The sequence below is a fragment of the Phaenicophaeus curvirostris genome, chromosome 14 (genome assembly GCF_032191515.1).
Source record: "Phaenicophaeus curvirostris isolate KB17595 chromosome 14, BPBGC_Pcur_1.0, whole genome shotgun sequence".
Taxonomy (NCBI): Eukaryota; Metazoa; Chordata; class Aves; order Cuculiformes; family Cuculidae; genus Phaenicophaeus; species Phaenicophaeus curvirostris.
Window position 1 is genome coordinate 12,713,193 of NC_091405.1, and position 15,696 is coordinate 12,728,888.

The 15,696-nt window shown below is 44.9% G+C and overlaps 1 protein-coding gene across 1 annotated transcript; it reads right to left on the reverse strand.

Moving 5' to 3' along the window:
- Positions 1-3,712: 3,712 nt before the first annotated feature.
- Positions 3,713-13,705, reverse strand: LOC138726483 (purine nucleoside phosphorylase-like). Its single transcript, XM_069868265.1, has 6 exons — positions 13,558-13,705; positions 10,046-10,215; positions 9,654-9,757; positions 7,794-7,969; positions 5,135-5,325; positions 3,713-4,254 (listed from the first exon to the last, which is right to left on the reverse strand). The coding sequence occupies exons 1-6, from the start codon at positions 13,578-13,580 to the stop codon at positions 4,037-4,039; spliced, it is 882 nt and encodes a 293-aa protein (XP_069724366.1). The 5' UTR covers positions 13,581-13,705; the 3' UTR covers positions 3,713-4,036.
- Positions 13,706-15,696: the final 1,991 nt, after the last annotated feature.

Here is a 15,696-nt window from a genome sequence, read left to right on the forward strand (position 1 = left end):
TGCAGATTTTCAGTAAGGAGAAATATCTAACAGAATTTTGATAGTCTGAAGGCAAAGCATATGCTCAGCTGCTGAGCCGAGACAGACAGTGCATTTTTTATTAAGCTTTTTGGTCTACTTTTATGTAGAAAAAAGTGCAAATGGCAAATCTCACTTAAAAGATAGAGTCTGGGAAACTGAGCCTCGCAAAGCAAATGGAATAGAGCCCGCAGTCAGGTTTGTTGGGGGAGACTGCTGGGTTGTTTCTCAGATAACAGCAGAGATCATCACTTAAAAACCCATGACATGGGCCAGTCAAGGGTTGTATCAGAGATTTTTCCTCTTGACATTAGGCTTCTATGTGACTCAAACATGAGGGCATCAATATAATATCTCCATCTTCTCCAGAGGACTGGAAGCAGCAGGACCACTTGACCTGAAAAGTTTTCTCTGGACTGATGACCGAGGAAAAGGAAAGGTCTGGCTCAAAGGATAGGCCGGTCTGGCACAAAGGATGGGCCAGACTGGCTCGTGAAACCATAGCCATGAGACAGTAAAGAAGGAGCTGTGCCACCACTAACTCAGGTTTCCCTGGGGCCACTGGTGCTGGGGGCATCTGCTTCTCAGGCAGCACCTGAGCACATTGCTCACCATAGCACTGAAACAGCCAGGATCAGTTTTCTTCTCCCACTCACTAGGGTTTTGGTTTTTTTTAGCTTTTCATACATCTTCCAGCTTACCCTTATGTCAGAAGCAGATAAGTGGCATAGAGTAGAGGAGGAAGCTCATTTCAACCATGGACATCACCAGAAGGCACTAAGAGCATGAAATAATTCATGATATAGAATTCAGAGACAGAAGCATGCTGAAATGCCATGTCTCACAGGATGCCCTGTGAGCAGCATCAAAGAAACGGTGTCCTGCCTCTGGTGCAGACAACTTACCGCACTGATACCACTGCAGCCCACCATAGCTTTCAGCTGCTCAGAATTTAGTTGAGATCCTTTGGTTCTTGGTAGTTTTTCATCTTGGCAGTCCCTCAGCTTAGTAAAAATACCTGTGCAAGGTGCTTGTCAAATGTTGGTTCCGATTACCCCAAGCTTTGAGCTCTGGTCCCCCAGCATTTTTCTCCAGCCTGGGGAGTCAGATGCAGGGGGTACAGCTGAGTGGCTTCTTCCTTCCTAACCCACAGCATCAGCAAAGCAAACGAAAACACAGTTTTCAGAATCACAGCAGGTTTTATTTGCTTCCCAGTTTATTCCCCATACAACATCTCCCACTTGCATCATTGTATTTCAGCTTTTAGAAACCCATCAGAAGTAAGAAAAAAAAAAAAGAGTATTAAAAGTATCTCCAAACCCAGACAAATCCACTTATTAATTATAATTTCCCTTTCCCCCAAAAGCATGAGCAAGTTTCCTTCCAAAGTCCTCAGGGTGTTTTCCCTCTCATCATTTACAGGGACAAAAACCAGGATGTTCCTGCAGAGTTTGAAGCACCCAAGCCAACAGCAGAAGGAAGAGCCTCCAACTGCTAACAGGTTCAATTGCTATTTAAAAAATATTTCTTTAAAAACAGACAGTCTGCCAAAGATTCAGTTGCATGGTGCTGTTCAGCTGAAATTTTAAGTTGTATTTAGCTTATATTCAGATAGAAGCGCATGGTCTGGCTCTCATGCTCGGCCCCTGGTGCTGCTGGAGGCAGGAGCAGACCCAGCCTATGGGAAGTAGGTGCTGCTACCAAACTCCTCATGGTCTCAAGCCTGGCTTGAGGAGCTCCAGCACAACAGTCAGTTTTTGAGATGCTTCCCTTCACGTTGCAGTCCAGCCTGACTCTGATTAATTAACAGAGCCTGTTGAAATCCCAGCCTCAGCTACTCTGGCTGCTCGCTAGCTCCGGTTAGCTGCACAGCTGCCTTCCACTTGCACTTGAGAGACTTTGTATTTACTGAGTATTAATTAGATGAATGCGAAGCGCTATTTTCTAGGCAGGGGAAATTATCTGGTCTCTCCCCACCCTGTAACAAGGCCGTACTGGGACAAGTCTGAAAAGCGGACAGGTAGAAGTGGTTCCTTCTTGCTCTGCACATCTGCCACTTCTCATATTTCATTGCTTTTGCTGCCACCGTTGAGGAGCACTTCACTCCTGCTAAACCTGAAAAGGCAACAGCCTTGCGGAAGGAGGAGCTGGAGTGTGTCTGGCTGTGCATATTACCACTAGAACAGGTCCCTGAGACTGTCTTGACAGTCAGCCCCACAAAATGGGAAGAGCTGCTGTCTCAGAGGGCTCCTCCAAGTGCCAAGAGCTGCCAAAGAAGTGACTTGGCCAGCAGAGTGCAGCAATGAATCCTCCTTCTCCAAAAGTCCTCAAGACCAGGCTGAGCAGGTGTTGGTCAGGACTGACCACAGACAACCCTGCCCAGGAGAAGAGGAGGGGACAGGGTGTCCACCCTAAGATTTCTTATGCCTGAAGTGCTGCCGTTTCATGGAAAACAGGCACAGCTCTGCCCTTCCTGGTGGCAACACCTGCACCGTTAACACAGCAGTTGACACCAGTCATTGCAGCATGAAAGGCTTCAAGCAAATACGCATTTGGAAAAAAAAATCACCAGGTCACAACACCCTTTTGCGCCTGGAGCTGAAGAAATATCATGGAAGGCTGAAGGCTGCAACAGAGCATCAATGGTAAACCATTAATCAGATAAATTTAGGAAGGCAGATTGAGGAGTTCTCCGTGACCAGTTGGGTGTCTTCAGTTCAGACCATGGTGCCAGCCGAAAACATTCAGCTCTGACGGTGATGGTCTTTATAGAGAACTCCGAGATAAACGAAGGGAAAAGGTTACCTCGTAATTACAGTCACTGTTTTTTCATCCAGATGCATCCACTGCTCAGCTGAACCTTTTGGAAACAATGAACAATGAACTGTTCTGGTGAATAGTCACCTTTTCCTGACAGACCCTCAGCACACTGGTAAAAGACCATGGTAGCCTCTCCTATTTATCCTTTACTTGCTGCTAGGATCAATTCCTTCATGAAAGAGAACCAGCAAAGCCAGAAAAAATCATATCTGATCCAAAGTAGTTTCCACTACAATTTCACACCACTAAGCTGCACAAACCACTGGTGAACTACTGCAGGGATTGCAGCAGAGCTAAGCTGGGGTAAAACGCTGCGTTGGACTGATCTTTCTGGTTTGGGACACCAAAAGGTAGCTGATCTTCAGTGCAAGTGGTTCAAGCTGCTGATCTCAGAGACATACAGGAACAGAATGATCAAAACCGAGCAGAGTTGGTCTGGATCTGGATCCTGTTTTCAGGCTGGCCACTTTCACACCATGCACGGACAAGTCATGCCTTGTACCTGAGCTTCACTTTCACCCCCTTTAAAACAGGGCAATAGTGATTCAAGGTTGGAAATAGAGTGAGGAGGTTGAGGGGAACTGAGCTCTGTGGCTTGTCATGAACAGCCAAGGAGTGAGCACAGAGAAGTCTTTCTGCTGGGATGTTCAGAGGTGGTAAGAGGACACAACCTTGTGGATAGGGGTGAACTGGTTCTCAGAGTTGTAAAATTAATTGCAATCTGCCTACTCTTCAGCATTGTTTGTTCCAGAGGGATCTCAACTTTTAGCCAAGCCCATTTTACGTATCCAGGTCCTTATCTGAAATGCAGAGTCCTTATAGGGACTTCCACTGGCTTTGGATGAGGTCTCACCGAAGCATCCCCAGCAAACACCAAATGCTCTGCAACAGAATGAGGGGGAGCTAGGAATCATGGTTCTGGGAATATCATTGCTGACACATGGGTTTGCGAATCTGCTGGAGGGCAGGCTCTGTTTGTTTAAGTGCCAGAAAGCTGTTTTGGTCACTGGCTACTAACAAGGGGATTATTCTGGCAAAGTTCAAAGCAAACTTCTGCACCTGAGCAGCAAAAGCACAGGGACAAAAATTAAAAGGTCTATTCAAAATCAGGACAGTACAAGCATGGTCTCACCAATAGCTCTCCCCCAGCACTTGCTGGCGTTCACATGTTACAAAATGAATGTTAAGTGGCTGGAGGTCATGAAGAGTTTATGCTTTCCCCCAGCTTGCCAAGAAGGTGTGTGACCAGTTTCTGCAGGGCTTCAGCCCGGACCACTGAGACGCGCAGCACTTCCTCGTGGTTGGCTTTCTCTTGACTGTCGTAGCTCATCACCACTTTGTTGGTGATGAGGGAGATCCCAAGGACTCGGAGGCCACAGTGCCTGGCTACAATTACTTCTGGGACAGTGCTCATGCCTATGGTAGGAGAGGAAAGGACCAGGATTTACATCAAGACAAAATTTCTTCAGGGCTGCAAACCACAATCCTACCTTCAGCTCATGCCCTTGTCCCAGCCCCCTACAGCTCTCCATTTCTGAGATACTTGCAAGGCTGCAATGGCTGTAGCACTACAGTTACGACCCTGCTCGGCACAATAAGCTGCCTACATTTGATTCCTTTGCGCTACATCTCTCTCTCCAGGATGTGTCAGGCTGCGTGCAGGCCTGCTAAAAGAAGCACTGATGTGCTGTGTCATTTGGCTCTTCTCTTCCTCAGCTAAAAAGCTGTGGCAAAGAAAAATGGCTTTGTGGGAAGCTGAGCTCCTTTCCTCACACACACTGAACAGGCAGATATTAATGAACAGATTTCCACAAGATGCTTCAAGCTGGAATAATGATACAGATAATGCTTACCTTCTTCATATGCAGTCAGGAAGTTTTCTATAATTACCATCCCTAAACAATCAAGCCTTACAGAGGTCTGCTTTGTAGGGAAGAGGCACAGTGATAATCCTTAGGGTGTCAGAGTTTAAAAAATAATAGAAGAGGACTTTATGTCTGATTGGGCCCTAATCAGTCTTGCTGAAGTTGAGCCATCTAAGCGTGGGACGCGTGTTTGGGAAATAAACACAACAGCCTGCTGGATAGCCATGAGCACAGAGGCTCTGCAGATCCATCCTTGGAGCTGCACTAAGCCACTGCAGAACTAAGCAGAAATACATAGAGCTTATTTCTTTAGGCTGAGGAGACTTAGATGGAGAGTCAAAAACTGAAGAAAGTCAGCCCTGAGCAGAATTAACTGCTTAATCCATGTGCCCAACCAACTCTTCCAGCCGAGTCCAGCGCAATCAGCTTACCTACAGCATCTGCTCCCAGCGCCTGCAGCACACGGCACTCAGCAATGGTTTCATAGCAGGGACCAGCCAGCAGACAGTACACTCCTTCCCGGATGAACCCCAGAAAGCCCAGCTCCTGTGCACTCTCCATTGCCAGCCTGAGCAGATCTTGTTCGTAAGCATCTGACATGCAGGGAAACCTCACTCCAAACCTGCAAGGCAGTAAAGAGCACAGACACGCTGCTACTGCTACCACTGCCTTCCCTCCATCAGTTCAGGGATGTTTATTCCCTACAGAGCAAATCCTACTACTGACTCAAGAAGAGCTGCAGTAGATGGCTACGACTGGTGCGCTAAGGAAACGTGGAAAATAAACTCCTGTGCATGTTCGGCAACTCAGTTCAGTAGGAGCGGACCAGGTTTAAGGCACAGGTGGACGAGGTGCTAAGGGACATGGTTTAGTGTTTGATAGGAATGGTTGGACTCGATGATCTTGTGGGTCTCTTCCAACCTGGTTATTCTATGATTCTATGATCTAGGCTATTAAAATTCCTGCTTGTTTTCATGTTCTTCCGGCTGAATGTTTAGGATAGTAGGTGGCTTATTTTATGTCTATAAATGCTAAAATGTTATATAAATAAAAAACAAACTTTACCCATGAAAATCACTTCTCTTTCCTGAAGGATGGCCAGCAATGTGGAAGCCAATCTTTAATTTATTAAGGCCAGTCCTCAGATTCTTGCAGTAAAATCTCTTTCCACATCACTTCATTGCCTCTGGTTTTACTCTGTTGTGCTTAAATAAATCCTGCCTGGTAGCTGAGCTGGACTGGATTTTAGGAGGAGTTTGCTCAGCGAAAGCTCTGCAGCACTGTGAAAACTGATTCATAAAGACCTTTTGCCCATTTTGATGCCCTGGTCAGCAGTTCAAAAGTCACCTCCCAGAGCACTGCAGTTTTCACTGGGAAGCTGCTCTTGGGAGGCACTGAGACAGCTACACTTCCTTTGAACACTGTCCAGATGCTGTTATGATTTGGTTGGCATTTTTCCTCCTGTTCCTGAGAGATTATGCAAGTCCAGAGAGCTTTAAACACTCCTCCACATGGCTTCTGTACTTTTGATCATTCTTTTCCTCCAACCCACATCAATACCTATGAAGATGTAAAGATGTTCTGCTTCAGAAGGGTACTGCCCTCTTGCTATTTGAATTGCAGAATAGCATTTATTTCTCCTCAGGTAGGTGCTAGCACCATTCAGATTTCTTCAGAAGGGGGAGGAGGCAGGAGCCAGGTCTGGCGTTACATCAGGAAGGAACTAACTTTAACTGGAAGCCAGGCAAACCACTTTATTCTCAGTCAGAACTTTCTTTTTGGAAAGATGCCAGTCCACATGCCTGCCTGGCAAAGATGTCCTTTTATCAAGATGAAGATACCAACCCAACAATGAATTTAACCATCTCATTGTCTAAACTCACTCTAAACTCATTAAATGCCACCTCCTTCACCATATACGTTACCTGTTCTCTGGGTTCACACACCAGTCTTCATCTGGCTTCTCTCCAGACAGCTTGGTCCAGAAGTAATTCTTGCTACTGTCATCTCCTTATCATGATCCAGCCTTTTTCTTACCTGCCGTAAGACTCTTGACAGCCCTGGATCTTCACTGCTTCTACGCTGACTTTCCTGACACCTAATGTGTTCTCCGTCATTCAGCCTGAATCTCTAGCAGATGCGTCCTCGTGCTCTTTTAAATCCTATTTGTAAACACTGGACCACTGGGCACGTCTCCTCTCAGTGCTATGATCTTGATGGTGCTGGTTGCCTTCCAGCCTACCGTGTGATGGTGCCTTGGAAGGGTTTTAGGATCATGGATTAACTCAGGTTGAGAAGGACCTCAAGGAGTCATCAACCTCCTGCTCAAAGCAACTCCAGGTCTGGTAGCAACAGCAATCCGAGGGTAAAGATGCATTACAAGCCCCTCTGTGCACCAACCACAGGCTAAGGATCCTGCTACACAGCCGGTATAGGAAACCTGAATTCCCAGCTCAACCAGCAGCAGGCCATTCTTAGACCTAGAGGTCTCCCAAGTGGCTGCTTTCAGTGAATTCATGATATTAACAAAGCTGCTCCAGTTTATTGACCTGGATGGGTAGTTAACAGGAGATTTGGTGGGTTTTGTCTTTGTTATGCTATCAGCTTAATGCCTGGCCTCTGTCATATCAGTTCCATCACACCAGCAGCAGCTGGTGATAAGCGCAGGCTGGAGGCACTGCAGATCGCCAGATTGCTCAATTAAGAGGAACGAGCAGAGAGAGGGACTGACAAGAAGAGACAGCAACGGTCTGTTTAGCAGATGCTACGGCTGGCAATGTCAGGAGAAGGAGCAGAAGCCTACTTTTATAAACCGAAACCTACTTTTATAAACCAAAACCTTCTGGAGGCTTGTGTATAAACTCCTGATAGGCTTATAAGAGTAAGCAACAACCAAGGAAAGGTGCTTGGGGAAGATGGGGCGGGTGGCACAGAGCACAGGGAGTTATTGCTTTGACTTTTCCCTCGTGGGTACCTGGAGTCAAACTCTACCTCCCAGTAGATACCTGCCAGCAGGGTCAACTACCAGTCCTAGCCTGTGGCTGGAGGAAGCAAGCATTAACTGGTAAGACGGGGCTAATGCTTTCTTACCTCTCGTCGTTTGGTCCACGCAGAGGATTCTGCCCTCCCAAGCCAAACGTGCTGATGTGATCTCTTATGAACATGATGTCCCCTGCTTGGAAGTGGGGATTAAGCCCCCCAGCAGCATTTGTGACAATCAAGATCTCCACACCCAGGAGAAAGAAGACCCTGACGGGAAAGGTGACCTGCAAGAACCAAAGGTATATACGCAATGAGTATCACAATCCACAGACGGCTACTACTACTCCTACTATTTTTGTAGTATCACAGTTTGTGGACAGCTTACTTGATGCAGAGAAAGACCTGTATGAGGTTACAAGGAGACAAACCAACTTTACCTCCAATTTTAAATATTACTCTAATTTAAGGTGGAAGAATTTTAATGTTTTTTAAACATATTAAAAACTAATCATAAAATGAATACCATTAAAATTCAAACCCACATTCCCTACAGCTGCTCTAAGGTCAAATAAATGTGGCACAAAAAGAATATGCAGATAGTTTTTTCTCGCTGCCAAGGTCTTGCAGGGATCAAACCACTGTGCTAATTGAAGTAACCACACATGCACATGGACTTGGAATGTAAATGATAAACGAGCTTTTTACAGCAATGATGCATTTTACAGAAGCATAGAGATTATATTATTAATTTTGTTCACTTCAGTTCAGTGACCTGTGTATCCAAAGTTAAGCAATGATTGGGAACTGGGGAAAAACTTCTTTAAAAAGTTTGATTTTGAGGAGTTAGGGAGAAATTGGGATGATATCTGCTAGCTCTACAACACTAAAGAAGCCGTAAGCATCACGTCAAGAAATTGGTTAATTTTAATAGATAAGCATGTTTTGATAAAACTAGTTTTGCATTGAGTCCATTTAAAATAGTTTTTTTTTCTATAAAAAGTTGAGTGGTGCCAAGTATTACCGTTTATATCCAAATGCAATCCAACTTCACCCACAAGTAAAACCTCAAAACTATCAAAATATAAAAGAATGTACAAAGATATCGGCCAGCAAGCAAGAAATGTTATTGGTGTTTCCAACAGAAATGTACATCCATGCATGTTAGGTAATACCTGAATTGTCACATAGTTCTATATGTTAACTGGGAGAGTGTCCCAAGTTACATTAGCCAGGGAGTTTTTTCTAGGGAAAAATAAAAGCTGTAAAATATACAAACGCAAAAGAAGATTAAAATGGATTATTCTTATCACTCAAAACTTTCCTGATTGCTAATTTAAATCACTATTAAAAAGACAGAGTTAAACTATGTAAATCAATATGCCTCCATAGAATCACAGAATGGTTTTGGTTGGAAGGGACCTCCAAGCCCATCCATTTCCAAGCCCCCTGCCATGGGCAGGGACACCTCCTGCTGGATCTGGTTGCTCAAAGTTCCATCCAACCTGGCCTTGAACACCTCCAGGGTCTCCCCAGAGGCTTCTCCTCTGCAGGCTGAACAACCCCAACTCTCTCAGCCTGTCATATGGGAGGAGCTCCAGCCCTCGGATCATCTGCGTGGCCTCCTCTGGACTTGCTCCCACAGATCTGTGTCCTTCCTGTGCTGGGGACTCCACAAATGAATGCAGGGCTCTAATTTGCCCCGTGTATAGCAGGGCTAACCAATTTGTAAGGCTGCACAGCATCAGCCTCAACTACCAGATTTTAGATTTGTCCCCATAAATAGAATTGGGAGTTCAAACTGAGAGCCAGTCAGCTAAAATCTGAGGAAGTTTCACTGCAAGAACAATGTAAGTTCAAGAGGTAAGTTGCAAGAGGTAACCTCCTGCAGCTAGGTCTCAAAGCAAGCAGTTCTGCATCTTTTACAACGTATCTCCCCCTACATGAATGATTTCCTTAAGGAAAACTCACCATGCTGACAGAGTATCCTTCATAATAGTGGAAACGTCCCTGCATGCACACGCAGGGCTGTCCGTTCAGCTCCCCAAACACCAGTCTGCCAACGTGCCCTGCAACTGGAAATTAATAGTGTCGTATTAGTTACAGGTCCTGAGGTCCTTGGCTTGAGAGATCTGTCAGCGTATTTCTTAATACCAGCTTAGCATCACTATGAAATCAGGAGATGAAAGTTAAATAAATACCATAGCACTGAAATCTATGGTTCTTTTGACTGTGAACACACATTTCATCACTGAGGGGCTGCAGACCACTGCCAAAAGGCACACGTTGACTGGAGTTTCCTCACTTTAAGGCTGTTGCAGGCTGCTGGTGGATGGGTTGCTGATACACTGGGCTGCACTAACCTGTGCTCTGTGGGAAATGAGGGATGTCCTCATATGGAAAGATTGTCTTGTTATCCAGCACATCAGCCAGACTTCCCAGTCCAGATCCACAGATGATGGCAATCTTGGGGCGCTGAGTGGTGCGGGCGCATAACCAATCTGCTGTTTCCTTACACACCTCGTAGCTATTTCTGCAAAAGAAGAGGTCAGTGTGGCTATTGACCCATCCAAAGAACAAACTTCAAAGGGTAGAAATCCTGAAAAGGCACAAAGGGAAAGAAATTTCACTAAAACTAAAATAATAGGAGCTTCACTGCTATTATTGAAGATGTTTCACATTTAATCTCATATATTTTACTCCTCGCCAGAGGCAAATAATTTGAATCCTCTTTGCAGGTTTCATTCTATAGTGGAAGAATGGCTAATGATATCTAGATCATAGAAATGTCACAAGGCATAACCACTCCTGCTCCTGACGGGCTCTGGTCTCTTCTGAGTTATTGAAAAAATGCAAAAGCACAGTTAGACTGAGAAATTGCAGCCTATACATGTGTGCATAGGGATGTCAAACCTGGGAAGAGGAAATACAAGAGGATCTAAGTCCGAGGACACCCTTATAGCACGGCTGGAATGCTGTGTGGATAAAGGAGTAGGCACTATCCTCTGCGATAAGTAGACTGGGACATGGGGCAAGTATCATCTACCAAGACAGAGAACCCAGTCTTTGTAAACGTTGAGTGCCATCAGCCCCAAGGATTTCCTTCTGGGGCTGGGAATTTATCTCAAATATGAACCTTCTCATTACCTTGTGGTTTCATTACAAGAGGCTAAACATAGATTTTGTTCGTCTTCTTCCACGAGGTGGGCAATTACATCACACTTGCTGTCTAGTCCCAGGCACGAGGCCCAATGACATTGGTCTATGTCAAAAAAAAAAAGCAGGAATCTGGGCACCTAGGTTTATGCTGTCTGATTTAAGAGGGGGGCTGCTCAAACAGCTTGGCAAAAACTAGGTCTCATCCAGCGCTGAGGCACATTGCTAGAGGGTGGGATAGGAGCTGGCATGAGAGTGCTTGTCGTCTATCTGCCTTGCGGGAAGAGGGAGGGATTCAATTTTTAGGCCTGTCAGTCTGGTATTCACCAGATGCATTAATCTCAGTTCTGAAACACAATCAATAGCAGAATAATCCCATAATCCTGTTTCCAATAGGATAACACGTATATCTTCTGAAAGTCAATAGCAAGGTGGATTGGAAACTCTCTTCAAAAGCAAGGGTACTGACAACATCTCTCAGTGGCAACTCAATCGTTACCATTGAGGAGCAGAATTAATGACTGTATGACTGTATATGGGAGAGGACCCAGTCATGGAGTGAACCGACACAGGCAGGGGCAGAGGGCTCTCTATGAAAAGCTGATCTCCTTATTAAAGGGTGAGAGAGACAGACGCTGTGAGGCCGAAGGTGACAAATTGACTGGAGATGCTGATAAGCAGTCACCGGCTCCTTCATAAATGTTTTTCTTTCTTCTTTTTTTAATCAAGTCTCTTGTTTCCAGAGGTACAAACCTTAGAAACCTTAGCCATGCTGTGGTTCTGCTGTCTCCAGTCTTAGAAGACATACAGAAAAGATTTCAAAGTGATGCTCCACACCCCAAGAGGTCTCAGACCACTGACAAAGAATTTGACCATCAGCGTGTACCTGGCTCATCTGAACTGGAATGTCAGATATTCAAATGTAAGATCTCAATTCTATAATGTTTTTCTCCTTCTTTGTACTGAAAAGATAGGCAGTTTTTACATGGATATCTTTTGAGATTTTTTCAGCTCCTAGCTGTCCAGCTGCTGCCAATAAATCCTATCCAGTGTCTGAAACATGTTTCTAATTACAAACTGTGATGTTAAAAATATGCAAACATGTCATAAAGCTGTGATCCAATGGGAAGATATAACTTCTGTATGCACAAATTAAAATGAGGGGTCATACTTAGCTGAAATATTGCTTGAAGGAAAAATCTGGAAATGAGAAAGTTTATTTCCTATAACATATTGTTGAATCCTCCAAGTGTACCATGAGCTCCTGCAGTAAGCACTAGCTTCTGAAAGTGACATTAATGAAGCCTGCACTTGACTCTATTATCCCTTCCTCCCAGAAAAAAAGCTTTAAAAGTACTTTACACGTATTAATGAATGATCCCCCCAGTTTCTCTGTTGCATAACTGTAATCCTTGTTTAGAAATTAGAGAGAACGAAGAGAATTCAAATGTAACACCCACGCTTTTGAAGTACCTAAGGCAGGCACGAGAAAAAAAACAAGGTCACCAGGATCTGCTCTTCCTCTCGACCATCTATCCCCCCTTTACAGCATTTTGTTAGAGGTGCGTACACCCTTGCAAAATAACATTGAAGAATGGCTATTATTTCTATATCCCCAGAAATTTTAGGAGTGTGGGATCAATCCTGTTCAATGCCTGTTGTGGGACTGACTGGGCTGTGCCAAGTTTGAGGGACTTTTTTTCCTTCTAAAGAGAAGATGTTAAAATATTTCTTGTCCAAAGTAGTAAAACTCCAGTGCTGCTTAACTTTCCTTGCTCAAAAGGAGCTTCAGCAGGCACGCAGGGTCCTTGCAGAGCCCTCTGCATCCCAAAGGCTTTGAGCAGGTCAGAGTTGTCCCCAGTCCTGAGGACACACTGCTGCCAAAGTTAAACTGCAGTGCCCTGCTTGCAATATTTAGTTTTTGGAAAACTTCTGGATGCGCAGCATCAAAGGGGACCAGCAGGCACAGATAATTTCTGTGTGTGGAGGAGATAGATACCTCCTCAGCAGATGCGGAGGGGGAGGTTGACCCGTGGGTCACCACATGCAACTTTGAGCCAGCAACTGCATGAGCCTGAGGTCTGTGCTAGCTTTTTGACAGCCTGAATTAATACACATAGCACAAAGCCCCCTGTAGCTACGCTGCCTCCAACAATGTACACCTAATAATAGATCTTGGTAGCATCACTTTGGATTAAATCACAGGATCAGCTAAAAACACAATCCCCTTTATTGTGATTGCTGTCAGCCACTGGAGAAACGCATCTGTTGCAAAACACAAGGGCTGTCACGGATGACAGATCTTTCATGGCATGAAAAAAAACCACCCTCATTGTGCTTCTAGGTCGGTTGAACGCAAATCCATGTAAGAAGCAGACCTCTCCTAATAAACAGATAAAGCATTACGTTTCAGAGAGGGGCACACCACCAGATGTATTTGCAGTCTACACCTCTTCACACCACGATATTTGTGTCTTCTGGCCCATAACCATTCCCAAGGTCATCTGCCATGGTCATTGCCATATTTAATCACACCAGCACCTGACACAGACAGGTGTCCTCTTCAATAGTCAGATGTTTACTTCTGAGCAGCACTCACTTGACATTTTTCAAGTGCCCAGTAGGAAGAGGAGGAAAACAAGGTGAAGAAAAATGATGCAATTTCGCTAGCCCCTTCCAGCTTGTATGTCTGTCCATCCCCTATTTCACAGCACCTTACCTGTCTTCCTCAGCATAGGCCATCCTCCTCCTCTCTGCTTAACCAAAAGAAGGGGATGGTTGCTGGAAATGGAGCTGCAGGGTTTTATTTGACCAAAGAGCTGAGGCCCATTGAACCTGCAGAAGCTGCTGCTGTCTCTGGCAGTGAGTCAGGGAGGTGTGTCCCAGCTTCTCTCTGCTTTCCCCTGAGCATCTCTAATCCCTGAGTAGGAGGGGCATGTCCAGGACATCTGCTTTTCTGGTCTCACCCCCCATGACACATATGCTCTAGGGCTCTGCCGGAAGCTCACATGCATTCACACACACTTTATAATGCAGATTAAGCCTAGAAAATTCACACGCACGCACACAACTTTTCAGCAGCCTCACAGAAAGCAGCAGCTGACAACAGAGCTGCATAGATTTGCACACTCTTGTATCAACGGGGAACCAGCTAGCAGCTGGGGTCACCTGCTGCTTTGCAATTCAAACCCTTGGGATGGTGGGATGAGCTCACCGGGAAAGCATGGACTCTGCGAGGTGACCTGTACTACCTGCTACTGCAACAAGCAATGAGACTTTTTTACATCTCACTTCATTGTTTTCCCATTTTTTCATGGCAGCCTGGGGCAGTGTTCCATCAGGTCCCCCCAGACTTTTTTGTTCACGCTTCATTGCCTCACCCATCTCAAAAGGAAATGCTGTCTTCAGACACGCTAAACTTCTGTTGAGATGACTGCATTGTAAAGGACACAGGGAAAAATCCAGGGCCCCCGCCATCTGCCCCTCTAATTTAACTCTGTTTTAGATGGAAGCAAAGCTTCAAACAGCCATGTCGTAAGCGTCTGTCTGTTCACCACTCTCTGACGCCAACAACCGATGTGAACCACATTATACAGAACCACAGGTGTTTTCAAGAGTTGAATGCAAAAAAAAAAAATTATGAAAATTGGTGACGAGTGGAGACTTCACATGCCCTAGGCAGAAGTCTACAGCTACAATATGCACTCAAGGTTTATTAGATCCAGAAATTCTGTGTGGGAATAGAATTCATAAACATCCCAACAAAGGAGAAAACTTTAATTTGAGCTTGTAAATTCCTAGACAAATCAGCCAGACCAAAAAACAACTTAGAAAACTGGGCTACACCAGTTTCAGATATTATAATATTTCATATTGCTTCCTATTATTAATAATATTTAATATTATTCATGTTTGCTTGTAGGTGTTAAAGATCCCACATCAAACATCCCATTGGTTGCCCCAGGAAACTCTCTGAGAACTTTAAAGCCAAACAATTGAGAGAGCTACGCTTCATGTAGGAAAGCACAAACACAGACTATCCTCCTCGATTCCAGCACAGGCTGTGAGTCCATAACAACCAGCAGGATTTAGGCATCATGTGTAGCAGCAGGGTTCTACTGATAACAGGAATCTGTTGAGATACGATGAGCTCTGAGGAAACAGAAAATGGATCTGAAAAGAAACTGTGAAATGACCTTTACCCTCAAGCTCTTGACCTTCTCCCTTTCCTCCTCATGTTCACACTCCCACTTCTTATTTACCTTCTCTTAGAAAACCTGAAATGCCTCTTCTACAAAGACCAGCAGACAGAAATCAGTGGTACACCCTGCGCTCAGTTTGCTGGGCGCGGCGGAAAAAATCAGCATTAAAGGTCTAATATTGCTCTGTCATTTTCCCTTCCAAGCCCACTTTCTCATTCTGTTTTTTGTAATTCTCCCATTCTTGTTTTTCTGAACCTTAGCCACCTCTGTCTCTGCCTCTTTGGTGTATATTCTTCTTCCCCCTCAGCATGGCTTTTCTATACACAGCACAGTAGGTTAGTAGAGATAGTTTTAGGTAGATTTAACTGTACCAAACCCTGTATCTAAAACGGCCCCACACTGCTCATCTTCCTACACAAGCCAATACTCCAAAGGACTCTGCAAGTCACTACCACCCTACGCAACAACTGCATAAATCCAGAGCCTAAGAGCTATGTCCCAGCTCCCTAAAGTCTTTTTGCCCTCTGGAAACACACACTCCTCTTGCCAGCACTGGGGACTTTGAAAGCCATTATCTGATCCCATTAAATTAAATGGTAGAGCAACGTTAGGCCCTTAATGTTGATTTTCCATACAGTTCTTTGGTATCAGCAGAG

Bases quoted from the DNA above. Each gene is read 5' to 3' on its own strand.
- LOC138726483 (XM_069868265.1), bottom strand. From the start codon at position 13,580: ATGGCCTATGCTGAGGAAGACAG. The intron at 9,758-10,045 runs GTTAGTGCAGCC...ATTAATTTCCAG, and splicing joins TCATTTCCCACAGAGCACAG to TTGCAGGGCACGTTGGCAGA. The intron at 5,326-7,793 runs GTAAGAAAGCAT...ACTGCCTTGCAG, and splicing joins CGTGGACCAAACGACGAGAG to GTTTGGAGTGAGGTTTCCCT.